At 40.6% G+C, this 18911-nt stretch overlaps 1 protein-coding gene across 1 annotated transcript in view; it reads left to right on the top strand.

Moving 5' to 3' along the window:
• The window catches only part of MYH15 (myosin heavy chain 15), a 42962-nt gene that overhangs the window by 13059 nt on the left and 10992 nt on the right, over positions 1-18911 (top strand). The window contains exons 13-32 of the mRNA XM_072337179.1: positions 26-144; positions 1185-1334; positions 1955-2125; positions 2798-2977; positions 4220-4352; positions 6304-6371; positions 8088-8175; positions 8393-8510; positions 8742-8865; positions 9545-9681; positions 10059-10314; positions 10747-10989; positions 11579-11755; positions 12253-12398; positions 12973-13063; positions 13757-14146; positions 15456-15582; positions 16606-16724; positions 17155-17351; positions 18316-18665. Of these exons, the coding sequence (XP_072193280.1) occupies positions 26-144; positions 1185-1334; positions 1955-2125; positions 2798-2977; positions 4220-4352; positions 6304-6371; positions 8088-8175; positions 8393-8510; positions 8742-8865; positions 9545-9681; positions 10059-10314; positions 10747-10989; positions 11579-11755; positions 12253-12398; positions 12973-13063; positions 13757-14146; positions 15456-15582; positions 16606-16724; positions 17155-17351; positions 18316-18665 (3384 nt within the window). The remainder of the gene's footprint in view (positions 1-25; positions 145-1184; positions 1335-1954; positions 2126-2797; positions 2978-4219; positions 4353-6303; positions 6372-8087; positions 8176-8392; positions 8511-8741; positions 8866-9544; positions 9682-10058; positions 10315-10746; positions 10990-11578; positions 11756-12252; positions 12399-12972; positions 13064-13756; positions 14147-15455; positions 15583-16605; positions 16725-17154; positions 17352-18315; positions 18666-18911) is intronic.

Below are 18911 nucleotides of genomic sequence, written 5' to 3'. Positions count from 1 at the left end.
CTAAAATCTTGTTTCTCTTGATCAGGTGCCGACAAAGCTGCCTACCTAATGGGAATCAACTCCTCTGATTTGGTTAAGGGTTTATTACACCCTAGAGTGAAAGTTGGAAATGAGTATGTGACCAAAGGTCAAAGTGTTGAACAGGTAAGGAGAAACCATCATACTATTTGGATACACATTACAAACCTTAAGGCTTCTGCAACATCTCTAAGATTGAAACAGCTTCTAGAAGCACTAGCAGATACATGTCACTTGAATATTGGATCCTCTAGTGCCTGTTTTCATTCTGCATCCTTTCACTTGGGCTAACAGACAGTGGAAGAGCAGGAAATGGGTAAAGAGACTAGCAGGAAATAGTTTGTCTCTTTACTAACAAAGGCACTGCTTTTGATGGATTATTTTTCTGGTGCATTTGTAATAGCCACTTAAAGAAATTCGGTGCAGTAAAAGCATGTGGGAATTGGTATATGGATTTGAATAGTTACCTAGAAGAGCTTATCCATGGATTATTTATATACTCATTCATTATTCATGTAATTTTAAGCTCTGTGTGACCTCAATCAGCTCATGGTAATATCCACTTGAGTACCATTTAATTTAGGAAACAAAAGTCCTTGGATTGGTATTACTGCAGGCTATAGCAGGATGCTCCAGTTTTTTGATGACAACAAAAACTGTCCAAAGATAGACTAAGGTCCAGGCTCAGTTACTAGACAGCCAGTGGAGAGAGTAGGTGTAGGTGTGTATGCTGTAGACTAAAGAAGAAAAACTGGCAGTTCCTTTTCAAATCTCCTGCCTTAGCACCCCTCCAAATTAGAAGCAAATGCCAACAAGTAACATAAGCACAGTCCTCCACTATGGCTATAGCAGTTCTGGATGTCATGGCTGCCATCAGGCTCGCAAGCTTTTTTCATTGCAGTTAAAGAGATTAAACTATTTGCAGCCTTCTGTCTATCTCTTTCCCAAAAGGTATTTACTAGCATTTTGTGTACACATTTGTACATACATGACTGAAACATGCATAACAGATAATGAGAGAAGCTCTATTAAGTATGCTTTGGCAATTACAAGAAAAAATTGTGATATTTGACTTAGAATAGAGATTGAAAAGGGCTGCACTAAAATTCATGTGTTCCACAGTGAACGCTGTTGTATGTAGTTGTATTTTGAAATCTGTATTTTAGGTTTTGTATGCTGTTGGGGCCTTATCCAAGGCAGTGTATGATCGGATGTTCAAGTGGTTGGTGGTCCGTATCAACAAAACACTGGACACTAAGCTGCCACGACAGTTCTTCATTGGAGTCCTGGACATTGCTGGCTTTGAAATCTTTGATGTGAGTATTAATGTGTGAGGACTTGAGGAAGGACATAAAATTGATGAAGTACTAGATGTCAGGTGGGCATTTCTTCTAAGTGGACAGGAAGTAAAAAGCGCACGACAGCACTCAGCATTCGGCACAGGTGAAGGTGCCGATGGTTCCTGGGGAAGGAGGGAAAGTTAGCCTTTAGGAAAGACAACATTCTGCACTATTTGTGCTGAATTTTAGGACAGTGTGCTGTACTCACTCTCTCTTTGAGGAAAAAAAAGTATCCTCTGCAGGGCGTAGTATTTCTTCTATTTTTGTATAATGATTGTAAAAAATAAATAAATGTGATAAAAACACTTCACTGTTTTAGAGGTCTGGGATGGCATGTTGCTGAGGAGAAGGCTTGTGCATCCTAAGTGAGAGATCTGAACAAAACTGGAAACCCTCACACCCCAGAGGGATGGCATGAGGGAGCCAGCAGCCTGCTACTCAACTCTGTCCTTCCTTCCCTTCAGTGTTATGCTCGGTAGTTGCTCAACAGGTGGTGTTTAGAAGATTTTAGATGTGACCAGCTTCCCTCTTGTTCTTTCACTGAACTCCTACTGTAGTTAACCATGTACAAATGCTTCTCTTTTTAACTCCTGCAGTTCAACAGCTTTGAGCAACTCTGCATCAATTACACTAATGAGAAACTGCAACAGTTTTTCAATCATCACATGTTTGTCCTTGAGCAAGAAGAATACAAAAAAGAAGGCATCGACTGGGTATTTATTGATTTTGGCATGGACCTGCAGGCCTGTATTGATCTAATTGAGAAGGTAGGTACAGGGTCCTAGGGTGTATTTACTGGATATTTTTTTCCTCATGATGTACCTCTGGAGTTGTCTTCAAAGCTCAGGGAACAGAGTAAGATAAAAAGCAGGATGAGTTTCTCACCACTCTACATGCAATACGAATCAAAGGAAAATCAGCATTTGTGGCTACTTGCCTTTTATTTCAGTGAGCTTGCCTCACAGAGCCAACAGCAATCAGAAGTTGTACTGGGTTTTTTATGTGTGTGTATGTTGCCATACAGTCTTCCTTATCTTTTACTTCCTCTTTCTCTGTTCCTACTGTTCTCTTATTTATTCTGTTCCGCACATGCTTAATGTCAATGAATGTCTATGCCAGTCATCCTAGTTCCTCAATCTGCCCTGTCAAGTCCTAGGAAGTTAGTCCATCTTCTCCTGAAAGATAATAAAATATGACTTGGTGCAATTGTCTTAAAATGTAAACTGAATCATTTCTGGAAGTTATCACAAGGCTTCCAAAGGCAGAAATGCCCTACTGAAAGCCAAAGGTGTGGTTACTGTCTTAACTCAAAGATTTCCTCCTCAGGATGAGAAGAAATTTTGCAGGCTTAAAGTTCCACTGGATCAAACTTAAAGTCTACACAGCTCTTGCAGACAGCCTAAACATTTTCCAACAATGATCTTTTTTTAACTCTACAGCCATTGGGAATCCTGTCCATCCTTGAAGAAGAATGTATGTTCCCAAAAGCTACAGATATGACGTTCAAAGCCAAACTTTACGACAATCATCTTGGCAAGTCACCTAACTTGCAGAAGCCCAGGCCTGATAAGAAAAGGAAATATGAAGCTCACTTTGAACTTGTTCATTATGCTGGCTCAGTAAGTTCCTCTGCTTGCAGGTAGATCTTATATTAGACAGCTTCCAGGTGGGGTTTAGCCCATGATATGCAATGAAGGAGGGCGGGAAGGCTGAAGGGAGAAACACAGGAACAGTGAGGACTAAGAGCAGATGTCTGCTCTCTCTGCCTAATTATTGCCACACAGTATGATGCCATCAGCCTCCAAGACATCTGGTCCTTGGCTGCACAGATAAAGGGAACAAACTGAGAGCTAATAGCAGTGCTGCTGAAAATACGGTTCATCTTTTTTACTTTTCCAATAATCAAACTAATGATTTAATCCGTAGCAGCAGCAAACTTTCCATCTTAATTCCCTGCACAAATGAACTGAGCCATCTCTGTCTAACCAAAGAGTTTTAAATAAATAAATAAATAAATTTAACATCATTTTTTACTTATGTTAGGACCGCTGTATCGGTATAGCCAGAGGAAATGTGGTTGATTTTGCTGTGAAGGTTTAGTTTACAGGCCTGCTGTTGATGAGGTAAAGAAATACAGTCCAGTACTACAACATCTGAGCCAAAATGTACCTGGTTTCAAAGCTGCTTCCAGACCAGATGGCAGAAAGAATTTGAGAGGGATATAGGATTATTCATTTTTCTTAAAACAAAACTAGCATTGGTATGGAGGCTCAATACAGCAGAGCTGGAATCTAGATGGTGCTCGTTTAAGACAATTTCTAAGTACAGTTGAACTTTAAGCAAACTTTGTATTTATTATGAGGAAAAAATGCCTATCTTACTCTTTATCTGCAGATGTTAATGTATTCTGCAAAGAAAATGAAAAATTGCATCCTCACGTGGAGCTGTTAATTTTAAGCATAATATTTCTGTTAAAGAATCTTAATTATTCCAGTGTAGTATTCTGTTGTGAAGTGAAATCATTACCTGTGTGTTTTATAGTTCAGCTGCTATAGGTAGGGCTCCAAAAACACTGATGACGTGGTATATTTACAGCCAGGCATTTGAAGTTCATGAGGACATGAAGGGACCAGAAAGTTTGGAAGGGATGTGAAGCATTCAGATGTCAGTTATTAGGAAGAGATACTTGGCAATTAGAAAGCAAAGAACTGGATGGAAAGTGGTGAAAAACTAAGTGGATGCTCCAGCTCTGAGAGCAGCACTTCACAAAATGCCATTGGCTCCAAGCCTAGGTCATAAAGAACTGCTGTGAAGGAAAGCATTTTTAACCTCTTGTTTGTACTTTCAATACTTTGCTGTAGGTTCCCTATAACATCATTGGGTGGCTTGAGAAGAACAAAGACCCACTTAATGAAACTGTAGTAGGTATTTTTCAAAAGTCATCCAACAAGCTCCTGGCAAGCCTGTTTGAAAGCTACATTGGTGCTGACAGCGGTAAGTAGAATTGCCTCACATGGATCTTCTTTCATTTCTGGAATGTGTGCTTGGAAATATGTATAAGAAACAAAACAATTCTATAAGCTGCATTCGAGTCAATGCTAAATGAGGCAGTGATTAGTTATTTAGATGTTCACAGCATCTGTAGGAGCCTGCCATGCTATTCTGAGTAGGCCATTAACTCAGTTTAAATGCTCAATACCTCTGAGCAATTTTGGCAAGGAAATCTGTGTTGTGAACATTCCAGTGAGTGTTTGGGCATGCAGGTGTTCACATATGGAGGCAAGTGTTGCACAAAACATTCTGTGCATAAATACCTATGCACAAAAACAGCTCTTGTTTCCCACACTGTAGTGTTCCTTGCTAGCCATCCTGAATTAAATAAGAAGAGCAAAGTTTTAGAGAGAAATTTGGAATATTTTATTGGATTAGTGGTGAGAAAGCAACAAAATATCTCTCCACCTTGTCCAAAGCAGCAGAATATTGTACAAATGCATCTTTCTCTTGGGTTGCTGTCACTGTTGTGGATTTTTTGGTGGATTTCTTTCTTTTCTCACAAGATTGGGGTTTGTCTGAGGATGTTATTAAGCTGTACGTGTTGTACAGAACTGGTTTTTTGGAGAGAAGACAAGTAGCAAGCATCCAGAAAACTGATGTTCAGTAAATAAGACTGGAATGCATCACATAGATGTGGCTCTTATGTCCTGAAGTTGCAATCACTTACAGCCTATTTATTAGTAACCTTGTCTCCGTAGATGTTGTTGTCATGAATCATAAGATACTTGCTGAGGAAGCAAGCAGACTGCAAACTTCATAATGCAGAAAAGTGATTGAGTTGAATATAAATAACAAAAATCATGCCACTAGCAATTTCTTTTAAGTTATTAAGGCTCTACTTGCCTGTGGATATTCCTGTCTGTCAGTATACTACCTTGCTTTTATTTGGTATCAGGAGAAAAGACCAGCCAGCCCAGATTAGCCTATTCCAATCTTGGCAGTGTCAGTTTCAAAAGGGGGGAGAGGATTTTGACAATTGCATCAAACACATCGAACTCTTCACCTCTCCTTTAATGTTGACTGTTGTCGACAAGTGACAGAATGCCAGACCTCCTGGGAATGATCTAATGGTCCAGCGTTTAGAAAGCTGTAGCAATTGCTGTACGTTTTTGGGTCATGCTTGGCTCTTGCATTGCACGGCTTCATAACGGTCATGTCGAAAATTAGCATTCTCTTGGAGGACCAGAGTGATTTTGACTCTGAAGCTTTAAGCAAAATTCAGGCAATGCAAAGCTACTGTATCTAAAACTGCAAAATAAATATTTATTTTCATCTATTTATTTCTGTCTGGGCAGACATTACTAGCAGTTCAGAGTCTCATTAGCAGAAAGTGTTTGTACAGTACAATGTACAGCACAAATTCTCACTAAGCATTACTTTTTTGCATTCTGTATCATTTCATCCATGCTTCTGTATAATACTTGAACTCATGTAGCCATCAAGTTGTTAAGCATGCCTTTCATTCGAAGGAAGTTGTGCTGCTGGGATTGTGTCAGTCTCTTGTGGCCCCATCTGCACCCTTTATTGAGATACTGATTGTGATCTTTCCTTTTCCTTTTTCCTTTTTCCTTTTTCCTTTTTCCTTTTCCTTTTTCCTTTTCCTTTTTCCTTTTCCTTTTTCCTTTTCCTTTTTCCTTCTCCTTTTTCCTTTTCCTTTTTCCTTTTCCTTTTTCCTTTTCCTTTTCCTTTTCCTTTTCCTTTTCCTTTTCCTTTTCCTTTTCCTTTTCCTTTTCCTTTTCCTTTTCCTTTTCCTTTTCCTTTTCCTTTTCCTTTTCCTTTTCCTTTTCCTTTTCCTTTTCCTTTTCCTTTTCCTTTTCCTTTCCCTTTCCCTTTTCCTTTCCCTTTTCCTTTTCCTTTCCCTTTTCCTTTTCCTTTCCCTTTCTTTTCCTAGCTGACCAGGGTGGAGAAAAGAAACGCAAGAAAGGTGCTTCTTTTCAAACAGTGTCCTCATTACACAAGGTTTGTTTACCTCACTTCACCTGATGGTTAGAGTTGAGACAATACTTTTGAAGAAGGATATTAAGGATTGTAATGGACAAAAGAGACTGAAATATCCAATATTGCAACTTGATTCTGGGCTTGAGTTACTGGCTTATGATTATTAAGGACCTGGAGCATCTCCCATATGAAGAAAGGCTGAGTAACCTGAGTCTGTACAGCCTGGGGAAATGAAGGCTGAAAGGGGATCTGATAAATGTTTATAAATATCTAAAGGGAGGTGGGAGGGAAATGGATGAGGCCAGGCTCTTCTCAGAGGTGTGACAGAGCACTGACTCAGGCTGCCCAGGGAGGTTGTGAAATCTCCTTCTATGGAGATATTCAAGACCTGTCTGGATGCCTACCTGTATGACCTACTGTAGGGAACTGCTTTAGCAGGAGGGTTGGATGATCTCTTGCGGTCTCTTTCAATCCCTGCAATGCTGTGATTATGCTAACGTAGTACCTTGTTATTAAAATTGCGTATGTGAGAGGCTGCTCTGTTTTCTTAAAGCAATCAGGAGAGAAAACATTTTTTATTCTATTTGAGACAGTATCACAAAATGTTGTGCACTGTGTTTATCCTTTATTTCATGGCTTGTTGCTCTCTGCATATCTTTGGTCTTGGAATGGATTACAAGTCATTTACTTATTCTTACTTTGTGGGCAGGTATCTCCCACTGGTCACATAATTTCATCTCCTTAGGAGTTACTTACCATGAACTGAAATCACAGGAAATTGTGACCGATATCTTGTCAGTTGAAGAACTGTAAAGATAGCTGACAGATGTGTTCACCGGTGGTAATCTAATAGTCCACTAATAGAGGACACAAGGAGCTGCTGAGTACCCAGTTCAATTTGTCTCCTTTTGTCATCCTGACCAATGTAGGAGAAATCTTCAGTTTTAACACTCTGCACTGATGATGATAGTATATATCACCTCTAATCTTCTCTATTTTTCCCATGCTGGAAAAAAAAACTTTCCCCAGAGTTTGGGGATCACTTGCCTGCCTGGGAGATATCAGATTAAGCTTAATAAAGGAAAAATGTTTGTCAAAGAGGACAAGAGCCTAATTTTTTTGAGGAACAGATGGGAAATTTGAAGTGACTAGGCAAAAATGCAGTTCAAGTCAGTCTTATTAGGTGAAAGAAATGTGATCCTCATTCAAGATGGTACAAAGTCACTACACAGGCAAGGTGGGATGAAGACTGTTAGTAGGCACTTAAGTGTGGAGAGTCCTGACGCTTAAGGTCACCATAACATTTTATGACAAAACAGAGTTTAACATCAGTGATGTCTTAATTAAGTTAGTCATCAAGGCAGTACAGCTTATTGAGGTTCCTCTTTTATTCATGTACCATCACCTTAAGAATATGTCCTGTAGTTAGTGTAAGAAAAGAAAAATGGCGAAGCACTGGCTTTACAGGAGTGTTCTGTGGGATGATCTTGCATCTTGCTGGCTGTTCACATGGTTTGTGAAACTTTTGGGGCTTGCTAAAACAAATGTTGATTCCTACAGTAAAGTTAATTTATGTTTTGATTTATTTGAAATCAATATTTTTTTAAAACTTATAATCTTACTGAGAATTACTTAGAGAAATGACTTTAATAAGCTTAACCAAGAAATCAAATAAATAAGTGATAAAAATTCAACAACTCCATCAAAGCTCAATGTGTTTTTGTATGTCTGTTCCAGGAAAATTTAAATAAACTGATGACTAACCTAAAATCTACAGCCCCTCACTTCGTGCGATGCATTATTCCCAATGAATCAAAAACACCAGGTATGGAAAAGCCTTCTTAAAACCTCATTATATTTGAACAGTGTGATTCCAGTATTTACTCGCAAGCCCCCAAGAATGTATTTGAATAGTATCTGTGTTGTTCACATTATCCCATAGTGTTGCCTTTTCACGAGATGATGCCTCACATTATTCAGTTCCCTTGGTGAAATGAAGATTAAGCCCTATGGAAGAGTTTATCTTTGTTTCTCGCCTGTAGGTGAAATGGATGCTTTCCTTGTCTTGCATCAACTCCGCTGTAATGGTGTCCTGGAAGGCATCCGCATTTGCCGTAAGGGTTTCCCAAACAGGGTGCTTTATGCTGACTTCAAACAAAGGTAATGAAGATCTGTGTTGTCTCCTGTCCTGTTCCAACAGACAAAATAAGCAAAGTATGCTTTCTCATTTTTATTGGGGATGTTTTATTCCATTCCAGTTTATTTTCCATTCTGTTTGCCTGAACATAGAAGGCAGAACTCTGCTCTTGCTTGTGGTTGAGTAGATGCAAAGTAGGAAATTAGTCCAGGCCATTATGCTAATTTTATTCATTGCTTCCCTGTTGTTAACAGGTACCGCATTCTGAACCCAGGTGCAATCCCAGAGGATAAGTTTGTGGATAGCAGAAAAGCTGCCGAGAAACTACTGGCATCTTTAGATATCGATCATAACCAATACCGTTTTGGGCATACTAAGGTAACCAGAAAAAAGATCATTAATGAATGTGTAAAGAGAAAGGCAATGCATCTAATTTGCAGAATAGGGCATGTCATGGTTTTGTGCTGTAAATCTAGATAACCCGATTACAGGGCACTATACAACCTCTGGTCATGTCAATTAATGAGTCAATGATACAGGAACTAGCAGTATAGCAAAAGACCAAAATGAATTTTAAACTTAATCTTCCACAAAGCTTGTATTACAGCAATAGTACAAACACAAGAGCAGCTGATATTCCACACTCCCCATTAAAATACTAGCTCATTTGGACCATGAGGTCAGCTGCATCTTTTTTAACGAAGCTGTGAGACACGGTCCCATTAGCAGGGACCTGACAGTGGGGAGCTGTGGTTTAGCTGACCTGCGCTGAACCCTGTCACAGCTGAAATGTACCACAGAGCATGTCAATAAAACAGTTTGGCTTATTCAAAACTGGGAATATGAGACCTGGTTTTAAAGAAACTGTGGAACAGTGCAGTCCCTAATGCAAGTACCTTATTAATGCAAGTATCATCTTACTTCTTTTCCTTAATAAATGTGCCAATGAAATTACCATTTTTCTGAACAATTGCAACAAAGTCTGTATGGCTAACTGTTGGTGTACTTTGGAAGAAAATTAATCATTGTCATCAAATGGCATTTGTACACGTACCAGGTGTTCTTCAAGGCTGGTCTTTTGGGCCACCTAGAAGAAATGAGGGATGAGAGACTTGCAAAGATCCTTACGATGATCCAGGCAAGGGCACGTGGCAGACTGATGAGAATTGAGTTCCAGAAGATAGTGGAGCGCAGGTATGAAGTCACCCTCTTCAATCTTAGTGGATAACAGTCATTAGCGTTTAATTATATGTTGAGTACAGCCATTATTACTGTCACTAAGGCTCTAACTAATCCTAAATTAAAGGTTTAACATGCATGTCTGATAAAACCAATAGCAACTGTTTCTTGGTTACCTGAAAATAGGATTTAGAAATTTTTCATGTCACTGAAAATCAAGAGCTACGGAAAACATTTCCTGTATATGTTGGAACCCAGAACAAGTTCCCAATATAACCAGGGAGCAGAGCTGTAAAATCAACTGAGAATGAAAAAAATAAAAAATAAAAAAGGGATCTCATTTTCTCAATTCATGTTAAGTATTAGGGCATTTTGCTTTCTTCCTTAAACAGGGATGCCCTTCTTGTAATTCAGTGGAACATCCGTGCCTTTATGGCTGTGAAGAATTGGCCCTGGATGAAGCTTTTCTTTAAGATCAAACCTCTTCTGAAGTCTGCAGAAACTGAGAAAGAGATGGCCAATATGAAGGAAGAGTTCTTGAAACTGAAGGAGGCCCTGGAAAAATCTGAAGCAAGGAGAAAGGAACTTGAAGAGAAACAAGTCTCTTTAGTTCAGGAAAAAAATGATTTGCTATTGCAGCTCCAAGCTGTGAGTAGATGTATACTTATGTATTCATTAGATGTACTTTCAGGATCAAAGGCTTACAGACCATGATGTTATTTCAGTTCAACTCAAATAAGCTGTTGGTCTTGTAAGAGTCTTGCCAGAAAGTAGAGCAGATAGAAATTCTCATTCTCTAGCATAAAACTGGGTGGACTAACAGTGCAAGTCTTACCATAGTTCTGTCCAAGGCAATTACTGTGGAAGTTTTATATAAAATCATAATTAGAGAGGAATGCATGACTAGTCATTCTCACCACCCTATTGTCCTGCTCTGTTAATTAATTGTTGGTTTTATTTTCTGAAGTCAAGAGTACAGAATTGAGTATAGCCTCCATTGGATCAAGCCCTGTGACCACTTCACAGGATAGGTGAGGGATGAGGCAGTGACTACTTGACCTCTTCCTTTTGCTACCCTAGGAGCAAGACACTCTTGCAGATGCTGAGGAGCGATGCGACTTGTTGATTAAATCCAAGATTCAGCTGGAAGCCAAAGTCAAAGAGCTAACAGAGCGAGTTGAGGATGAGGAAGAGATGAATTCTGAGCTGACATCCAAAAAGAGAAAATTGGAAGATGAGTGCTCAGAGCTCAAGAAAGATATTGATGATCTTGAAATAACACTTGCAAAAGTAGAGAAAGAGAAGCACGCTACTGAAAATAAGGTACCTGTTGAACTTTGCCTTATGTTCAAAAGTGGTCAGGCAAGGATTATCTTTATGACAAGATCTACTGGTCTTCTTGACAGCTTTATACTCTGTTATGTAGGCCACACTGAAAGATCAGTACACACAGAGTCATTTGAACTTATGTGGAAAAATCTATAAGTCTGATTCTGAGTTTTGCTTTTTCTGAAATGAGTTCTGCTGCAACTCTTCTAAAGAATTATGTCTTGTTCTAGCATTCTAAAGTAAACAATTTCCTGCTGTAACCTTGAGTTCTTCCAGCTCTTTTTTCTGAGGATCTTCTATTTTTCCCAGAGAGAATCAAGATCTACCACAGAAAGAGTAACACTGAAAAAAAATAATAATAATAAAAAGAACAATACCTTTGATATAAAAATGTTTGCAACAAGAACTGGCGCATACTGGCTCTTCTGCCACAAGAGGGGTGAAGGGAAAGACATCCCTTTCTTATTCCTTTCTTTTCAATGTCTTATTCCACACACAGATTCACTAAGAACATTCATTTGAACCAGGTTATGATAATCCTTTTCTTTAGAACCCTACAAATACACCTTCATTCTCCACATAGGTGAAAAATCTGACAGAAGAAATGGCGACTCTTGATGAGAACATCAGCAAACTTACTAAGGAGAAAAAGTCCTTGCAGGAAGCACATCAGCAAGTTCTGGATGACCTTCAAGCAGAGGAAGACAAGGTCAACACACTGAGCAAAGCCAAAGTGAAACTGGAACAGCAAGTGGATGATGTAAGCTGGCTTGGCCTTCATTTTTCAACATGCTTGTTTGTCCAAACACTAACAGTTTTCATGAGTCTGAAATGTCACAAAGCTTTGTCCTTTCAGAACCAGTCACGTATTTATAAATGCAGCTCTTGTTGAATTGTCTGTAAAAAGTAAAATGACACAATGTGAATCTTATCTGCATGCTCAAGCCTCTGAAAGGAATGTAATAAAAAAAGGAAAATCTACTAAGTTTGCATTTGCAGTGTAACTTGACATGCAAACAGAACTTTGCTTCAGAGAGAACTGCAGTGCTTACTCAGACAGCGGTTAGCAGGGACTAATCCTTATATTTCTTTAGCTCATACGTCCATTGGCTGCCAGAAAACACAGAATTGTATGCCTCCACTTATGTACTTCTTCAACACTTGCTAGGGCTCAGCATGCAGATGGGTTTAGTATGCAACTGACTGTTGTAAACAATCTGTGTAGAATGTATTTAATGAGTTCCTTTGTATCTAAAGCTTGAGGGCTCACTTGAACAAGAGAAGAAAGTGAGGATGGACCTAGAAAGGGCAAAACGCAAACTGGAAGGAGATTTGAAGCTGACCCAAGAGAGTGTCATGGACTTGGAGAATGATAAGTTGCAAATGGAAGAAAAGCTGAAGAAGTAATAATTTTTTTCTGTTATACTAAATAAAGCAGCATAGTTACTACTGCCTGATGTATTCAGGTGTGTCATCATGGCCTGATGGTGGCTTAAAGAAAATTCCATCACAGAGGAGAGAGTGATGGAGAGGAAAAACACTGTTACTTGTTTGCAGTATACCAGAAACATCAGAATTGGTTAGACTTATTAGCATTAAATATATACATATACATACGGTTTGTTTTTATTGCTTACAGGAGAAAGGAGTCTTCTAAAGAAGTCGTTCCTCCTAACTATAAGAGTATTGTTGAAAGGCCTAACTCAATTAATCATATTGTTCCTTTGACCATGAAAATAAAATTACTCTGTATGACACAAAGAACAAAAAATGTAATTGCACAATAATTTGCAGAGTCTTGACTTGGAAACGATTGCTAAGACAGTTACGTATTTTCTTGCATATGGTGATACACAAGGATTGTTTTCATTTTTAGATGCATTAGGAGTTTTGTTGAACAGCTCTTTAAAAATTGCATGAGCCTAGCTTTGAACTGTGGAGAAAACTGTCACAGTGGGATTTTCCTTTCTTTGGCAGGAAGGAGTTTGAAATGAGCCAACTGAATTCCAAGATAGAAGATGAACAAGCTATTGTAATGCAGCTGCAGAAGAAGATTAAGGAGCTTCAGGTTAGCTTGCTTCTTTCTCATTTCTCTTAGGACGAACCTCCCAAGGCTGGATACATCTTTGGGCAACCTTATCTAGTGGAAGGTGTCCCTGTTCATTACAGAGACGTTGGGACTGGATGGTCTTTTAGGTTCCTTCCCATCCAAGCCACCATATGATTATCTGCCTCACTAAAGGGCTTTGCAGAGATTTTCACAGCCAGCTGCCGCTCAGCTTTGCGCCCCACAGTAGTGCAACTCCAATCCCTTTTCCCTCAATGAACTTATTCCACAGGATGTATGACTGCAGAATGCTAGTAGTTTCAGGAAAGGCAGAAAGGCTTAAAACTCCTAGAGAGAAGTTACTTCTGTTGCATAGCTCTTAGACTGGAAGCAAAGAGAACTCTTACGGTTCCCCTCAATGGCAGTCAGTTGCAACTCCTACTAAGAAATAACGTCTCTCCCATATTTGACCTATATGTAAAGTACATGACAGAATACAAGGTCAACATACTTTACCTGAGTGTCTTGAACTAAAGCTTGTGGGGCAAATTGTAGAACTCATAGGGCTATTTACTATGAGAAAGATGTCTTGTCCTCTGGTTCCTCTATTGTAAAGTGTTGGGTTGGCAGAGAATTTCACTGTTTGTAACATGCTTCAAGGTTTTCTGGTGGGAATCATCTGGAGGTGACCCCAAGGTTCTCTCTCTTTGACAGGCTCGTATAGAAGAGCTAGAAGAGGAGCTGGAAGCAGAAAGAGCTGCTCGAGCCAAGGTGGAAAAGCAGAGATCAGATTTGGCCCGAGAACTGGAGGAATTAAGCGAGCGGCTTGAAGAGGCTGGGGGTGCCACTGCTGCCCAGCTGGAGATGAACAAGAAACGTGAAGCTGAGTTCTTGAAGCTGCGGCGTGACCTTGAGGAGGCCACGCTGCACTATGAAGCCACAGCTGCTGCTCTGAGGAAGAAGCATGCAGACAGCGTGGCTGAGATGGGGGAGCAGCTGGACAACCTGCAGCGCGTCAAGCAGAAACTGGAAAAGGAGAAAAGCGAGCTGAAAATGGAAGTGGATGATCTGACATCCAACATGGAGCAAACGGTTAAGGGAAAAGTAAGGGCCTTGAGACTTCCCAAACCCCCCAGTGGTCATGTGTAGCCAAGGCTTATCTGAAGGCTTCCCAGGACAGCTGGTAGGGCTGGTGTGTTTCAGAAAGTTGTGTCTTGCAATCTGGTGGTGCTTGTGTATGCTGTATCGCCCCTTCCCCAGCTGGTGGTATAGCCCTTCTCACTTGGAGACAGGATAGCCATTGAAATGACCTATCTCAGATGTAGTACGTCCTCAGTCCCAGACATATCAGTTCTTCATATATCTCAGAGCACAAAACCATGCTGCTTAAATTGTGCTCCCTTAGGCTGATGATGACTGCAGTGACGCCTTTCAAGGCTGTACAGCTCAGATGCTGATCTTGGCTCACAGTTTTGACTCACATTAGCAAGGGATGTAAAACAAAGGCTTGCATGACCATTCTGTTCATTTTCAACTCCTATGGCTGAATTATGCATTTTGCTTTCTCAGTAGACAGTCTTGGCAGCTTTCAGAGCGCTCTAAAGAGCCTGCTCTGTGAAACTGAAGTCAGGGTTTCAGTATTCTGAGTACAAGAAGGCTGACATCAAACTCAATCTATGATAAACAGCAATTACAGCAGAATCAGTAGAGCAGTTTTCACTGTAGATGATTTTCCCATCTAACACTTGTGCTGAAGCTTATGTCTGAACTTCATAGGCATATGGTTGGTTCTGGAGGTCTTGCAGAAGTATTTCACTTCAGAACACAGTTAAGGAAAAGCAAAAGAGGAAGGTGTTCTGATGGGAAGACCTCTTCCTGGAACCACAGACATGGGATTTCTATTCCCCATTTCACTGCTGTCTTCCAAAGTGACCTGGCAGCTTTCCTTTTCAGTGTTCCAGTATCCATCTCTTTAAAACAGTGATGAAATGCACACACACACACAGCTCTGATGAGTGAGATTATTTCTTCTTGATTACTTTTAAAACTGAGCCAAATCTCAAGTTCTTTATTCATGTTCCAGGCACTCAGTGTTCCTGTATGGTGCATTTCAGTGTTATTTTATTTGGTGGAAAACAGAAAAGTAGTATTTGCTAGGTCAAATTGCTCTTTAAACCAGGCCTACCAAACATGATATAAGAGTTCTTGCTGTAAAGCTTATGAAGATCAGGCCTTACCCTCTCATTATCATTCATTACATTCTGGTGGTGGAAGAGATACTTGTGTCTTTGTTAGCTGCTGTTTATTTGAAAGGGGCACACACATAAAAAAGATGTATTTCAAAGGCTACAGCTTCCAAATGGCTACTTGGAGGCTGCAGCTTTGTGTGTCTCTTCTCCTGATTCCCATCTAGGCAAACGCAGAAAAACTTTGTCGCACTTATGAAGATCATCTGAATGAGACAAAAACTAAACTGGATGAAATGACTCGCCTCATGAACGACCTCACTACTCAGAAGACAAAACTCCAGAGTGAGAATGGTACGTGTAGCATATGAGCGTTCAATCCAAATAAGTTACTGGTAAGCAGAATGTCAAGTGGCCACGTCAAAGAGAAGTGGTGTGCGGTGGCATTAGTACTGAATGTGACTGGACTTGGTTTGCTGAATAGAGTTGCAGCTTTGCATTTTTCAGTTTTCCTGTCTTCGGTATTGTTGTAACATTGGGTGGAGATACCCTGCCTTGAACTTGTCTTTTAAAACTCATCTGTAATCATATCTACCAGCATGTTGTGCTACTGCCTCATGAGCTGAAGTGGATGCGCTGGCTAAGTACCACTTTTACAAACAGCACATCCACTGTAGAGCTAGAGGGAAGATGAGGGAGTTGGCATACTTCTGTTGTCTGTGTGAATACACCTTCCTCAGCATGGCCTCAGGCACTGCACTCCAGAGGATGCTCACAACCAACCAAAAAATTCATGCTACATTTTTTTTTTGCCACAGAACTCTTATCTCTGCATCCCCATCAGATACCACTGTTCTGCTAAATTAACTTCATGTGCATTTTTAAAGACGTTTCATTTCCTATCTATTTTCATGTTAGTTCCCTGTAGTCTTGAAGGGCTGCAGTTTCTGCCCAATAGTGATGCCCTTGCAATAAGTAAAGTTTTCCTTGTGTATCCCTCTGTTTTGTATGCTGGCAGTTGTGAGCTTATTAGAGTACTTTGGAGCCCTCCAGAAAGAAATCCTTAAAGACAAGTGAAGAAAACAAAACCAACTACAATTTCATGTGAACATAAGCATCAGTCTAGACTGATTCATGAAATTGGCTGAAGTTCCTGAATCAAAGTAGTGACAGTACAAATATGAGTAATCAGGAAAAAAAAAAGAAAGAAAATCATGCTGGTTAAGTGTCTTGATAGCTACAAGTTTGGAAGATGCTTCAGAAAAGGTCAGCCGTAATCATGTTTGATCTTCCCCTCGGTACAATTGTTTAAGTTGGACTTCGATTTTTGGCTCTGGCTGCAAGTGTGTCACTTCCTCTTCTTAAATCCTGTGACAGGGGAATTTCTAAGACAGCTTGAAGAGAAGGAGTCACTGATAAGTCAGCTATCCAGAGGAAAAACATCATTTACACAGCAGATTGAAGAACTTAGGAGACAGCTAGAAGAGGAAACCAAGGTAATGCTTTGATTGTTCCATTCATTGAAATGGAATAGGAAAAACTACTCATATTCATTTGTATCCTGGATAAAAACTGAAATGAGATGTAGAAGTGAAAATACTACCTGCTAACTGAACAGATATAAATTCCTGCCCTGAAAGAAGCAAGTCAAAGGGGAAGAATTTGGAAAAATAAGCAGTGTTTGTAATTGATTTTTTATCTTATAAATTTGGATGTTTCTCCAAAGGTATGAGAATACCTTCAGTTCTGGTAGTTTGCCCAGCATGTTACCTGCTGGGATGACTTTTTACCTGTCTTGACTAGGAATGACAAGGGCAGAAGCAAAAAGAAACAAAGACTTGACCCTTTGTTTGAATTTCTAGGGCACGTTTGTTTGGGTTATGCTGTAGGTAACCCTGCAATGTTGTGACCTTTCTATCCCTACAGTCCAAAAATGCCCTGGCTCATGCCCTGCAAGCAGCCAGGCATGATTGTGATCTCTTGCGAGAACAGTATGAGGAGGAGCAAGAAGCCAAGGCAGAGCTGCAGCGGGCTCTCTCCAAGGGAAATGCAGAAGTGGCACAGTGGAGAACAAAGTATGAGACTGATGCCATTCAGAGGACTGAGGAGCTGGAAGATGCCAAGTAAGTGGCTTAAATGGGCTTCATCTGGCACTCAGCTGAGAGGAAGAGAAGGCCCCAGGGAGACCTCACTGTGGCCTTCAAGTACTTGAAGGGAGCCATATGAACAGGAGGGGGAACAGCTGTTTACAAAGGTGGATAGTGATAGGACAAGCAGGAGTGGTTTTAAACTAAGACAGGGGAGGTTTAGGTTAGATATTAGGAGAAAGTTTTTCACCCAGAGGGTGGTGACACACTGGAACAGGTTGTCCAAGGTGGCTGTGGATGCCCCATTCCTGGAGGCATTCAAGGCCAGGCTGGATGTGGCTCTGGGCAGCCTGGTCTGCTGGTTGGTGACCCTGCACACAGCAGAGGGTTGAAACTGGATGAGCATTGTGGTCCTTTTCAACCCAAGCGATTCTGTGATTCTATGACTCTGTGATCTGCCTCTGAGCATCTCCAGTCTGTAGGATCTTCCCTTGCTTCCAGTACATTTTCTCCATCTAGGATTTTTACTGTGATCTTTTTGGAGCTCCTCCTTTCTTTCCAGGACATCTTCTTGCTTAGACTACCTGGCTTTCTCCATCCAAATAGCCTATGACCAAAAGCCCAAGGCACAATCAGCCTCCTAATCAGCAGCTATGTCTTTTAAATGGAAGTTTCAGTACATGGCACTTTCATTTGACTAGGTTCTATCAAAATTCACAACCAGCCCATAGTAGTCACAGTTAGAAATCATGGCAGGCTTGTTCTTGAGAAGTCAAAAGTTCAGTTTCGAACATTCACACACATGCACAGAATTGTCTGCCACTTGTAGCATTCACAACTTAAGCTATTTTTTGTCTACGATAGTCCCTTCTTTCTAGTGGCTTGATTTTTAGTTTCCCTTTGGGAACCGAGATATTGAGATATTGCCTTGGTGTCAGCTTTTCTGGACAGACAGCAGTCATTGCCCTCAGTCATTTTGCTGTCTCTTCCCATCTGGCAGGAAAAAGCTTGCTGCCCGCCTGCAAGAAGCCGAGGAAGCGATCGAAGCTGCCAACGCCAAGTGCTCTTCTCTGGAAAAGACAAAGCACAGGCTGCAGAATGAGCTGGAAGATATGATGATTGATCTGGAAAAGGCCAACTCAGCAGCTGCCTCCCTGGACAAGAAGCAGCGTGGTTTCGACAAGATCATCAGTGACTGGAAGCAGAAGTATGAAGAGTCGCAGGCTGAGCTGGAAGCTTCCCAGAAGGAGGCCCGCAGCCTCAGCACAGAGCTCTTCAAGCTGAAGAATGCCTATGAAGAGACATTGGACCATCTGGAGACTCTGAAACGGGAAAACAAGAACCTCCAAGGTAGGCTTCATTCAGGACTCCGTGGCTGGTGCCAGAGACACAGCACTGAGAACAGCAGTAGAGAAAGGCATTTATCTCATCCTTAGAACTTTCAGGTGTGCCTGGAGACACTGATACTGGAAATGAAAGTTTAAGCACTGAAAATGGTTTTGCCAGAGGACTGACTAGATCTGTGTAATCTAGCGTAGCTAACAGTTTGAAACAAGAATAATTGTTGCAAGGGAGAAGACACTTAAGTGTCAGCGT

Source organism: Excalfactoria chinensis, chromosome 1, assembly GCF_039878825.1.
Source record: "Excalfactoria chinensis isolate bCotChi1 chromosome 1, bCotChi1.hap2, whole genome shotgun sequence".
In the NCBI taxonomy this organism is placed as follows: Eukaryota; Metazoa; Chordata; class Aves; order Galliformes; family Phasianidae; genus Excalfactoria; species Excalfactoria chinensis.
Note: the sequence above shows the minus strand (reverse complement) of the source record. Positions and strands in the feature narration are given on the sequence as shown.